This window comes from Hemitrygon akajei, chromosome 5 (genome assembly GCF_048418815.1).
Source record: "Hemitrygon akajei chromosome 5, sHemAka1.3, whole genome shotgun sequence".
NCBI lineage: Eukaryota > Metazoa > Chordata > Chondrichthyes > Myliobatiformes > Dasyatidae > Hemitrygon > Hemitrygon akajei.
This window is the reverse complement of record NC_133128.1, coordinates 186,925,088-186,939,006: the sequence shown is the minus strand read 5'-3', so window position 1 is coordinate 186,939,006 and position 13,919 is coordinate 186,925,088. Positions and strand designations below refer to the sequence as shown.

Sequence of the window (13,919 nt, the reverse complement as noted above, 5' to 3'; positions counted from 1 at the left end):
ACCTGATCTTTCATCATCTTCAAACTGTAAGTTTGCATGGCAGTGTAGAATGCAGATATAAATATTAAATACTAGGCCACCTATCAAAGGCCTTCCTTAGTTTTTGGGAGTGCTGGGATTTGGAGATAGTAGGGAAAGTTAGTGGTTGTTCTGTGTAACTTTCCTCCAAGAGGACCACCATCTTATCATAGGCTTTGGAGGCTTGTGTGCCTCAATGACCCAGAGAGCAATGTTAGCTGGAGTGAGAGCTTTTGATTTTGGTTCTTAGTAGGGTCACCCAAGCCAAACAAATCAAAGGGTGGAGGCCACACTAAGAGTAGTCAATTGGTCCTCCAAGTTTAGGAGTTCAGCTCAGGGCCAACAACCCTGATGGGAAAACCAAAATTGTTATGGAAACAGCAACAAAGAATCTTTCTACATCTGATTTTGATGGTATTCTTGAGTTTCTGCGCTGGACTTGCGCGCCTGACAGTAGTGAAAACCGATAGGAATCTACTGGCATGATGAAGGAAGCCCTGAACATCCCCAGAGATGAAGGACCTTCATTGCTGCCCTAAACGCCAGCAGCGTATCAGGCAGCGAGTACCGTGTAACTTCAATGCTAACGTATCTGATGATGGTTTAATGGTAATGCATTTTGCTAAATGACATTAATTTAGTATTTTGCTGTGTGTGTATGAGCACTATAATTTGCAACTTCATAGATGCTGGCCATCGAATAGTTAATTGTGTTCCTGTGGTCTACTCAACCTCAACTAATTGATGAACATCTTCGTTGCCATCTACAACTATCCACAAATTATTCTTTAGCTCTAGTTCTCTAGTCAGCCTCCTCACCTACCTCAGCTGCAGACTTTTTGTTTGTAACATTGCTGGTAATTTTTAAAAATGCATTTTACCCTGTTTATTATCCCAAATTGGATTGTAGTTTTAAACATAGCCACAACTAAAAACTTCACTTAAAACTTCAAAATGATTCAAAGTGGTAGTATAATTTAGAGTTTCAATTCATTTCAGTGTTTCAATTCATAATCCATTTCCAATTTACAATACCCGTGTCACAATGTACACTGACAACATCAAAACCCAAGTGCAGAGAAAAGTAGAGACAGTGACCCACATTCATTCATAGGAGTTCCAACAGAACAACGGTGGCTTGGCTGAGTGACTTTGCGATATGCAACAGTCTCAATACCTGGACCCCGCCGTTAGTGCTAATGTAGCATTCATTTAAATTATACTCAGGCATCCATGAGTATATCAAAATAAACTTAAGCTTATGCAGACAGCACCAGGATACCGCATTACAAAGAGCGAGTCGCTTGGGAAAAGACACGGGATGCTAAACATCTAAGGACTCCTGTAAAACAACAATTAACCAATTCAGATACTTTAAAAACCTCAAAGCATAATGCTCTCTGGCGCCCCACAAAGGCCTGAAGGGCTCATTACAACTTGATTCTTGTCATAACACCTATAAACTGTATTGGTTTCGAAGAGAAGCGAGAGTCTTTTCCAGAAATTAAAGAAAAACATAGCCTGGAAAACCACAATAACAAAAAAAAACCCAAATTTTATATACAAATCTCAGTTAGCAAACAGAGTCAACATTTTGCAAAGACAGAATAAATGAAGTTCTGTCTTTATCACATGGTGTTTTCATGATTTTTAGTAGCACTTGTGAGATTATCTTTCAATCTTTTATTGTTTTGTCTACGAGAATTGCAAATCAGTGATCTAGATACTTTGTTGAAATCTTAGGATGGAATACCTTTCCTTACTACTATCTCAGCTATAGAACTCTATGGGTCACAGTGTATATACATAATTCAGCACCACTTTGAAGTTTACTAAAGGAATATCTCAGACTAGAGGCAAGAAAACTTGAGTACATGATATCGTAAATTAGAAAACAAAAATGTTCTGACGCAACAGAGAAATGGATAGTCAATGTTTTGAGCTGAGACCCTTCATCAGGACTGGAGAGAAAGTGGGAAGAAGCCAGAATAAAGGGTGGGAAGAGGATGAAGAGCAAAAGTTGGGAGATGATAGGTGGATCTGGGTGGGGAGGGGGAGGTTCGTGAGTATGGGAGAATGAAAAAGTGGAGTGATGTGAAAAGCTGAGAGGTGAGAGCTTGATCGAGGTGAGAGGGGAAGGTGAGGAAGTATGAGAGGAGGGAAAAATGGAGTGATGTGAAAAGCTGGGAGGTGATAGGTGGAAGAGGCTAAGGACTGAAGAAGCAACCTGTTAGGAGAGGAGAGTAGACCTTAGCGTAAAGGGAAGTAGATACAGAGCCAGCAGAAGGAAACTGTAGGTAATGCACAGGTCATGAAGATTGGGGAGGCAAAAGAAAAGGGGTAAAAGGACCAGAGGGAAAGGAAAAACAAAGACAGCGTGGGGAACAGAGGAGAGTAGTTACCAGAAGTTAGACAAATTTTTCTTTAATCTTGAGTTTAACTTTCAGAGTGCTTAGAATTAAAACAAAATAGAAATGAGTAATAGAAGTGACAACTAAAACAAATCTGCACTTTGATGGCTGAACTGTTTGAAAATTAATTGCAGGGTCACTATTTTAGTTTGACAATAAATCAAGGTTTATTTGCTATATTTTGGAAATATCATTTCATGACCTTGATCATTTAGCATTAAGCCAAATGCTTTTGATGCCAGAACAAATTAAAGCATGTTTTCATTTAGTTTGTTAAAGGGCGAAAGTTTAAAGGGATGTCCAGGGCCAATTCTTTGTTAAAACACAGAGTGTTAGGTGCCTGGATTATGCAGAATGGAGTACTCATGGAAGAGGATATGACAGTGGCATTCAAGGGGAATACAGATAGGCACAGATGGATCCTAGATTTCCTCACTGGCACACTACAGTTAGAACAGATTGGCCACAACACTCTCCATCAGCACAGGTGCACCACAGGGCTATGTTCTTAGCCCCCTGCTCCTACTCACTTTATACTTCTGGCTGTAAAGCTCCAAGGCTATATTTAAGTTCACAGTTGTTGGCCAAATCAAAGGTGGTGACATATCAGCATGTTGAAAGGAGATTGAAACTCTCATCGAAACTTCCTTGGCATCAACAATTCAGAGGATGTGTTCTGGGGCCAATATACAAGTATCATCACAAAGAGGGCAAAGTGGTGCCTCTCCCTTCTCAGTTGTTTGAATAGATTTGGGATGACAGGGCAGGTGTCAGAAATTTGTGTAGGAGAACACTTTGCATCTAGAGACCACAATGCCATTAGTTTCAAAGTAAACATGCATAAAGGTAGGTCTGATTTGCAGGTTGAAATTCTAAATCAGAGAAAGCCCAATTTTGATGGTATCAGAAGTGATCTGGTAAGTGTGGATTGGGGCAGGCTGTTTTCAAGCAAAGGTGTACTTGGTAAGTGGGAGGTCTTCAAAAGTAAATTTTAGAGAGCACAAAACTTGTATATGCCTGTTAGAATAAAAGGTAATGATAACAAGTGTAGGGAACCTTGGTTTTCAAGAAATATTGAGCCCCCGGTTAAGAGGAAAAAAAAGGAAGTGTGTAGCGTGTATGGACAGGTAGGAACAAATGAGGTGCTGGTTGATTATAAGAAATGAAAGAAATCAGGAATGCTAAAAGAAGGCGTGAAGTTGCTCTAGCAGACAAGGTGAAGGAGAATCCCAAGGGACAAAATTGGAACATTGGAACATCAGAATGGTAATTCACGTCTGAAACCAAAACAGATGGCATAGATCTTAAATAATGTTGTTACATCTGTACTTACTCAGGAAATAGACACAGAGTCTATAGAAGGAAGACAAAGCAGCATCAACTTCATGGACACTGTACCGATTACAGAGGAGGAGGTGTTTGCTACTCTGAGGCAGATTAGGGTGGATAAATCCTCAGGGCCTGACAAGGTGTTCCCTTGGACCCCATGGGAGACAAGTGCTGAAATTGCCAGGGCCCTAGCAGAGATAGTTAAATCATTCTTAGCGACAGGAGAGGTATCAGAGGGTTGGAGGATAGCCATTGTTGTTCCACTGTTTTAAAAAGGATCTAAACATAAACCAGGAAATTATAAGCCAATGAGTCCAACATCAGTTGCGTGAAAGTTATTGGAAGGTATTCTAAGGGAGCGAATAGAAACGTATTTGGATAGACATGGACTGATTAAGGATAGTTAGCATGGCTTTGTGCATGTTAGGTCATGTCTAACCAATCTTATGCAGTTATTTGAAGAAGTTACTAAGAAAGTGGATGAAGGCAAGTCAGTCCTCTGAAAGATACATGGGCTTTAGCAAGGTATTTGACAAGGTCCCACATGGGAGGTTGGTCAAGAAGGTTCAGTTGCTAAAATTCAAGTTGAGGTAGTAAATTGGATTAGACGTTGGCTTTGTGGGAGAAGTCGTGTACTACAGGGATGGGTGCTGAGCCCTTTGTGGTTTAGCATTTATATCAATGATCTGGATGATAATGCGGTTAACTAGATCAGCAAATTTGCCAACGACTACAAGTCTGGGGGTGTAGTGGACAGTGAAGAAAGCGATCATGGCTTGCAGAGGGATCTACGTCAGCTGGAGAAAAAAAAACCTGAAAATGGCTGATGGAATTTAATGCAACAAGTGGAAGGCTTTGCACTTTGGTAGGACCAGCCAGGTTAGGTCTTACACAGTGAACAGTAGGGCACTGAGGAGTGTGGTAGAACAAAGGGATCTCGGGAATACAGGTCCATAATTCATTGAAAGTGACATCATAGGTAGACAGCGTTGTAAAGAAACCTTTGGCTTTCATAAATCAATGTATTCAGTACAGGAGTTAGGGTGTACGTTGAAGTTGCACAAGATGTTGATGAAGCCTGATTTGGAATATTGTGTGCAGTTTTGGTCAGGTAAACAAGGTTGAAAGAGTTCAGAGAAAGTTTACAAGGATGTTGCCAGGTTAGTACTCTATTTCTTAGAATGTAGAAGATTGAAAGGAGATTTGATAGAGATATACAGAATTATGAGTATAGATGGGATTAATGGAAGCAGGCTTTTTGCACTGAGGTTGGGTGAGACTACTACCAGGGGTTGTGGGTTAAGTGTGAAAGGAGAAAAGTTTAAGGGGAACATAAGGGGAAACATCTTCACTCAGAGGGTCATGAGAGTGTGGAATGAGCTGCCAGTGCAAGTACACACAAGCTCAATTCCAAAGTTTAAGAGATGTTTGGAGAGGTGCATGGATGGTAGGGATATGGAGGGCTATGGTCCCTGTGCAGGTTGATGGGAGTAGGTAGCTTAAATGGTTTCTACCTGGACTAGATGGGCCAAAGGGCCTGTTTCTGTGCTGTACTCAAATGACTCTATATCACCAAAAATAGAGAAACTTCTGTAGATGCACAGTGCAGAGCTCCTAACTAGTTGCATCACAGCCTGGTATGGATACACCAATGCCCAAGAATGGAAAAGGCTGTAGAAAGTGGTGGGTATAGCCCAGCCCATCAAAGTAGAGCCCTCCACACCATTGAATACATTTACATGGAGCACTGCCACAGGAAAGCACTAATCATCAAAGTCCCCCACCATCTTGGCCTTGCCATCTCCTCACTACTTTGCCTTTTCTCCTTGGAACAACAGGGGATGAGAAGTGACCTGGCCAAGGTGTAGAAGATGATGAGAGGCATGGATTGTGTGGATAGTCGAAGGCTTTTTCCCAGGGCTGAAGTGACTAACACGAGAGGGCACTGTTTTAAGGTGCTTAGCAGTAGGTACAGAGGAGAAGTCAGGGGTAAGTTTGTTTTTTAAAAAAAACGCAGAGAGTGGTGAGTGCGTGGAATGGGCTGCCGGTGACAGTGATGGAGGTGGATACAACATGATCTTTTAAGAGACTCCTGGATAGCTACATGGAGCTTAGAAAAATAGAGGGCTCTGGGTAACCCAAGGTAATTTCTAAAGCAAGTACATGTTCGGCACAGCATTGTGGGCCGAAGGGCCTGTATTGGGTTTTCAGATTTTCTATGTTTCTGTGTTTACTACCATGAAGCAGGATGTACCATATGTCCCACATCAGCAGGCTCAGGAACAGTATTACCCCAGAACCATCAGGCTCCTGAATTGCATGGATATCTCCATTCGCCACTACTCTGAACTGATTCTATAACCAACGGGCACATGTTCAAGGTCTCTTTACAACTCCTGGTCATAGTATTATTTTTATTCACTTGGTTCATAATGCATTGACATTTGTCAGTCTTTACTACTTTATTTATAGCTTTTTGTGAATTCGATTGCATTTCTCTTTTCCTGATAACTGCCTGCAAGAAAATGAAACTCAAGGTAGTATGTAGTAACATTTGCAAAATTTGATAATAAATTTTACTTTGAACCGAAGCAGGCAGAAGGGATTAATTTAATTTGCCTTCATGTTCAGCAGAGAACGTATGGGCTAAGGGCCTGTTCCTGTGATGAACCGATCTTTGTACAATGTTTGCGTGGAAGTGCAAGAATGCAGATTCAACGCACTAATTGCTAGATACCACAAAGTTCCAAACAGATATTGAAGGCTTCAGTAAATAATTTTCATCATACTGTAGATACATATTTCCCCTTTTCTCCACTGTACACCAAGACCAGGCAAACAAGGATATCTACGTTTTACACCTACAGTACTGTGCAAAAGTCTTAGGCACATATTTGGTGCCCAAGACTTTTAAATAGTACTGCGTTCGTCAACATGGAGCAGAGAGCAAGTTTGTAAATCAGGCAGGAGAAAAAGGTATTGGGAATGGTGAGAGGGGAACCCTGCGGGAGGGGTGTGGGACTGGTGGCTGAGGTGGGGCCGGTGTGGGTGCAGACACACCCAGCCTTGAGACACCAGGCAAGGTCTTTTGATTACAAATTATCGGTTTATTGATCATTACAGAATGTCCCTCTGGTGCTTCCCACTCCCTTCCCATTTTCCCAACCATGATTCCTCTCTCCCTGCCCCTTCCCGCTCTCAGTCCACAATAGAGACCCGTATCAGAATCAGGTTTATCATCACTCACATATGCCATGAATTTTTTTTTTTGTGTGGCTGCAGTACAGTGCAATACATAAAATTACTGCAGTAGTTTGCAAAAGCCTTAGACACCCTAGCTATATGCCTATGACTTTTGTACAGTACTGTATATGAATGAGTAATTAAATACTTCCAAGTGGACCACCTACAAAATAGTTATATATTAACCAATTCAGAGGGTTCATAAAACAACACCCTTCTGAATAGCACACCTTCACCAGTTTATATGACTGTTGGAAAATAATCATAGATTTCAGGTTTTCATTGACTAACTTAAGAATTAGTGTTGCTGGTGATTGGATAAAAAAAATACTTCAAACAATTAAGCATCCTTGCACTGTCCTAGCATGGAATTAATATCATTGGTGCCAGAACACCAGGATGAAACTGCCAATAGAAATACAAGTCAAGTCTCTTTTATTGTCATTTTGACCATAACTGCTGGTACAGTACATAGTAAAAATGAAACAACGTTTTTCAGGACCATGGTGTTACATGACACAGTACAAAAAACTAGACTGAACTACGTAAAACAACACAGAGAAAGCTACACTAGACTACAGACCTACACTGGACTGCATAAAGTGCACAAAAACTGCAGGCATTACAATAAATAATAAACAGGACAATAGGGCAATACTCACTCCTTTCTAATATGACTGAATATCAACATTAGAAAATGAATTAGATTCTACCACTAAACATATCTTTATTTCCCCTCTCCCCCTTAGCCACTTTCCACAGGGATCGCTCCCTCAGTGATTCCCTTGTCCATTCATCCCTCCACACTAAGCCCCCTCCCGGCACCTATCCCTGCAAGTGCTACACCTGCCCATTCACCTCCTGCCTCCCCTCTTTTCAGGGCCACAAACAATCCTTCCAAGTGGGCAAACACTTCACCTTCGACTCTGGTGGGGTCATCTATTGTGTCCAGTGATCCTGATACGGCCTCCTCTACACTGGTCGACCCATCGTTAATTGGGGGGGGGGGGGCACTTCATCGAACAGCTCCACTCCATCCGCCAAAAGCAGACCTTCCTGGTGGCCAAACATTTTAATTCTGATTCCCTTTCACATGACATATTGGTACATGGCCTCCTCTTGTGCCAAAATGACACCACCCTCAGGGTGGAGGAGGAACACCTTATATTCCTCCAACCTGACGGCATGAATATCAATTTATCCTTTTGGTAAAATAAATGTTTTCCCTACCCCTCCCATCTTTCTCTGTTCCTCACTCTGGCCTCTTATTTCTCCTCACCTGTCTATCAACTGCCCCTGGGTCCCCTCCTCCTTCCCTTTCCCCTGTGATCTACTCTTTTCTCCTGTCAGATTCCTTCTTCTCCAGCCCTTCACCTTTCTTACCCACCTGACTTCACCTATCACCCTCTAGCTAGTCTCCTTCCCCTCCCCCCCACCTTTTTATTCTGGCATCTTCTCCCTTCTTTTCCAGTCCTGAAGAAGGGTCTCGGCACAAAACATCAAACATTTATTCATTTCCACGGATGCTGCCTGACCTGCCGAGTTCCTCCAGCATTTTGTTTGCACTGTATTAGAAAATGAAGGTATCTGAGTGTGATGATTTAAATCCTAAGGCTTTAAAGTGTATAAAAATCAAAGCATTATTAGAAATTAATTCTAAATCCTCAAATTGATGTGATTAACAGACTTTTTTTCTAAACCAAAAGAATTACCATGCAATTATTTTACTTGTATGATACAAGAGTAAACAGGAAATGGATATTATTTCTTAACAAAAGTTCTTCTTCCAATATAGAATTGCTTTATAGATTTTGCAAAACAAAACTTCACTGGCTGAAAGCTGAATGGCAATTATTATAATGGTCACCGAATTACAGGAAGGATATTAATAAGGTTGAAAGAGTGCAGAGAAGGTTTACAAGGATGTTGCCGGGACGTGAGAAACTGAGTTACAGAGAAAGGTTGAACAGGTTAGGACTTTATTCCCTGGAGCGTAGGAGAATGAGGGGTGATTTGATAGAGGTGTATAAAATTACGATGGGTATAGATAGAGTGAATGCAAGCAGGCTTTTTCCACTGAGGCTAGGGGAGAAAAAAAAGGTCATGGGTTAAGGGTGAAGGGGGAAAAGTTTAAAGGGAAAATTAGGGGGGGCTTCTTCACGCAGAGAGTGGTGGGAGTGTGGAATGAGCTGCCAGATGAAGTGCTCACTTCTGACATTTAAGAAAAACTTGGACAGGTACGTGGATGAGAGGGGTTTGGAGGGATATGGCCCAGGTGCAGGTCAGTGGGACTAGGCAGAAAAATGGTTCGGCACAGCCAAGAAGGGCCAAAAGGCCTGTTTCTGTGCTGTAATGTTCTATGGTTCTATAATTGACCAGAAACAAACCTCATTATTAAATTCAAACATGATTTACTTTTGGTAGTTCGAGTGGTGGGGTGGACAATCTTTTTTAAATATAAATTGATCTGTTTTCTATTTGTCCAATTCACCATCCTTTCTTAGTCCCACTGATATCTGCTATAGTCCTTTCCATTGCTTACTAGTTCTTGATATTTGTACTATCTGCAAAGATTAAAGTTTGATTTCATTTTTTACTGTTTATTGCTCTTTATAGTAATTTTCTGATATTCAGAAACTTTCATTGTTTTTGGAAAGCATTTTCATTTTACTGAACTTTTTTTTATATGTGCCTAGGACTTTTGCACAGTACTGTACCATTGATATTCTTATACCACCCTCTTCAAGATATTTAGAAATTTACTATAAACAGCAGCAAACAGTAAAAAACTAAATCAAATCAATATTTGGTGTGGCCACCCTTTAAAATTGCAACAATTGTCTTAGGTACACTGTATATTTATTTTATAAGTAAATTGGCAGGTAGTTTGTTCCCAGCACCTTGAAGAACTTGCCACAGCTCCTCTGCAGACTCTGGCTGTCTCGCTTGCTTCTGTCTCTCCAGGTAATCACAGACAGCTTGATGATGTTGAGATGAGGACTCTGTGGAGGCCATGCTATCTGAAACCACATATCAAATCTAGGATGTCTCTGACAGTCATAGACCTGTATCTGCAGGTCTTTGAAGAGGGCTGAGTATGTGACAAGGCTGTTAAGCTTATGGGATGCTTGGTTTTGCAAGTTGTATATTGAGTGCAAAAAAAATGTATGCCAATTGTTTATAATTTTTAATTTATCTTCAGGAAGTCTATGCATAATACAGGGCATTATGTTTTGGAAAATGTCAGAGCCCTCAAAAGGGGTCAAAAGAATGGCACTAGGAATAAAGGGGCTAATTAGGTGAAGAGACTGGAAGCAGAGAAAGTTAAGGACATAATGGCAGTGTTGATAATCTTGAGGAGTTTTGATAAAGCAAGTACAGAGAAACTGTTCGCCTGAATGCAAAATAACTAATTAAAAACAGGATTTATTTCCACAGAGGGCAATTAAAATCTGTAAAACATTACCTGAATGTGTTCTGGAAATATAATCCATAAGAGCTTTCAAAAGTCAATTGATACCATACTTGAAAAAACAAAATAATCTGCGGTGTGCGAATAAATGGGGAAGCTGTCTTCAATGAAAGGCATAGACAAAGGGCCATTCCTGTGGAGCAAATTTCTGATGGAGCTACATTTCAGTCACTCACCGTTTATCCTTGACTGCTTTCCCTCCATCCCCAGCAAAACCTTAACACATTTCTCAAATACTTCACATTTTCTGCAGTCAGAGAGCAGAGGAGATCTTCTATGGCAGGGGCTCCCAACCTTCTTTATGCCATCAGACTACAAGGTATTGGAGCAGAATTGGGGCATTTGGTCCATTGAGTCTACTCCACCATTTCAACATGGCTGATCCATTTTCCCTCTCAGCCTCCTCTCCGTGTCCTTTCATGCCTTGACTAATCACTAATCTATCATCCTCTGCCTTAAGTCTCCCCATTAACAGCCTCCATAGCTGCCTGTGGCAATGAATTCCACAGATTCACCACTCTCTGGCCAAAATAATTCGTCCTTATCTCCTTTCTAAGAGAATGCACCTCTACTTTGAGGCTGTGTCCTCTGGTCTCAGACTCCCCCACTGTAGGAAACATCCTCTCCACATCCAGTTTATTGAGGCCTTTCAACATTCAATAGGTTTCAATGAGGTCCCCCCTCATTCCACCGAATTCCAGTGAGTATAGGCCCTGAGCTACCTAACACTCCTCATTTCACAAGCCTTTCAATCGTGGAATCATTTTCATGAAGCTCCTTTGAACCTTCTCCAATGTTAGCACATCTTTTAGACAAGGAGCCCCCAGAGGTTGGAACCCCAGTTTGGGAACCCCTGTTCTGAGGTAAATATCAATGCTAATACATAAAACTCCAAGGAATCAGCTTCCTTGCTAACTATATTACTGCTAAACACATTGATGCTTCCTGATTACTCAGACTAAATAAATCGTGGTGGCAGGGGGTGCTTCATTGGTAAGTACAGCAGACTGCACAAGGCATTTAAACATACATGCCATAATGGAATGCAACATTTGCATTAATTTGCTGTGATGTTTAAATTAAAAATTCCAAACTCTTGTTAATTCACTTATTAGAATTTAAAGTAACTTGTCTTAATATGAACGACAAAGATCTCTTTTTATGCAAAATTCAGTCAGCTCCGTCATGAGCACTAGCCTCGCAGGTATCCAGGACATCTTCAAGAAGTGATGCCTCAAAAAAGATGACATCCACCATTAAGGACCCCCATCACCCAGGACATGTCCTCCTCTCATTGCTACCATCCGGAAGGAGGTACAGGAGCCTGAAGGCACACGCACAGTAATTCAGAAACAGCTTTCTCCCTTCTGCCATCCGATAGTGAGCCCATGGACACTATCTCACTACTTTTTGATTTGTATTTTTGTTCTACTTATTTAACTATTTCATACATACTTATGGTAATTCCGTTTTTTTCCCTATTAGTATGTATTCCTTTGTACTGCTGCCGCAAAGTTAACAAATTTCACGACATACGCCGGTGATATTAAACTGACTCAGATTCTGATATGTTTGCTGGGTAATTGGGCACAATTGAACTGTTAACAACCCTTCTCTCCAGTGCTGCTATTTTAACAAGTTTGACAATTGACCAACCGATACATGAATGAGGAACATAATATCATTAACCAAGAAACTCTGTACCACCGAAGTGCGGTTGAACCAGACGGGAGGGATTACTTTAAAATTGCAGCGGTGCTTGAACTGGTAGCCGCAGATTGTTCTATCAAGCCGGACTTCACCCCGCGCTGCCAATATTGAAGGCATCTCTTTGTTTAAATCATTACGACTAAAACAGGCGGGACTGAGCCCAGGTTACAAACCCACACCATCTTCAAACGGAAAGAGAGCCACGGGACTCTTCCACCTGCCTCAGCAACCCTACTTCCTCAATGGAGAGCTAACAGCGCTTCCCCAAATCAACAGAACAAAGCTGATCTCACTCCTGGCGTCCGCTGAGCCCGAATGAGACGCGTAAATTTCATGGTTTCGCCTTTTTTTAAAAAAAAAAAGAAATTTTAAAACCAAAACACTACACACACCGCATAATCTCCGCTGGAGATGACAGGGCGTGCTTTCCTTCCCTGCACTGAAAGTAAATCTTAAACCGCCGGCTGTAAACTGCCCGCTTCCGAGATTCGGCAGGCGACTGGGAGCAGCCTGCTCCATCTATCAAAGAATTACTTAATGGCACATGAGACGTACGGCAAGTTTGCCGAGCTTGCCTGCACCCTTGCCACCGTCGGCTATCGGAAGAGGCACATTTCAGTCTGAACGCTACCCGCCCCCCCTCCACCCCCGCAAAGCCTGAACGCTACACAATGGTGATTTCACATGTAATATTCATTGAACTTTCCTAGTTTCATCACTTGGCCTACCACAGTAGCTTCACGAGCAAGATAATGCGAGAGTGGATTGCCTACCTTTCGAAAATCAGCCGAACCATAAAGATGCAGAAGGCCAGAGGAAACGCCAGGTACAAGTCCTCTGCCTGCGGGAAAGTGGCTTCGTCCGTATTTTTCAGATCTGCCCAGGTTACGTTGTGGGGCAGCCAGAACCTCTCGTTCCAGAACCAAGCGAGGATCCCTGCCATCTTCAGCGGTCGGTGCCCGTGGCGAGCGGCGACTGCACTCAGCTCGTCGTTCCAGCTACTGAGCGCCCGCACTCGGTCTGAATAGCTCGCTTCACCAAGCGGCCGATAGATTCCCTCCTCGCTTTTCTTTTTGTCCTCCCTCCCTCTCTCTCTCTCACGCACACACACTCACAGTGTCGCCTACCTCCAATGGGAAGTGTCACCCACCATCCACTCGAGACCAAGTGATTGGCTACCACAACTGTCGCGCACACGGCCAGGGAAAGTGTACCTAGGGCCAGAGTCAGCCCTTCACCTTACAGATCATTGAACGATATTACCATGCATGTGTGTTAAACACACACAATGTGACCTTTTCTTTCGCCACCTGCAGAAACGACGGCAATTAAGAGGAGAAAATATGCTGAATAAAGCACAATCGTTTCTTCCAATCCAGAGATGTTACCGTAACAACAATCGTAGAAATATCTGTAATAATATCTGTAACAGCTGAACATTTGAGAAAGTAATTACAATAATCCAACTGGATTACATGATGTTATTACAGATTCTGATTTTTTTTTTCTAAAGTGTTTTTAGCTTTGCTGTTTCTGGTTTATTATTCCTAAGTAAATATTTTCCGGTACAGTATTATATAGTATTTTGGTCGTATTGAGTTGGTTAATGCCGGATTATTTCAGCATTGATTCTTCATATGCTCAATTGTGCCCACCATTGAGCGAATCTACTCGGAGAGTTATTGCAGGAAGGCAGCATCCATCATCAGGGACCCCCACCACCCAGACATGCTCCC

The 13,919-nt window shown here is 41.9% G+C and overlaps 1 protein-coding gene across 2 annotated transcripts in view; it reads right to left on the bottom strand.

Moving 5' to 3' along the window:
• LOC140728560 (ceramide synthase 6-like) overlaps window positions 1-13,624 on the bottom strand; it is a 292,767-nt gene extending 279,143 nt beyond the window's left edge. For both annotated transcript variants that reach the window (XM_073047476.1, XM_073047477.1), the window contains exon 1: window positions 12,957-13,624. In XM_073047476.1, the coding sequence (XP_072903577.1) occupies window positions 12,957-13,126 (170 nt within the window). In that variant the 5' untranslated portion in view covers window positions 13,127-13,624. The remainder of the gene's footprint in view (window positions 1-12,956) is intronic.
• Window positions 13,625-13,919: the final 295 nt, after the last annotated feature.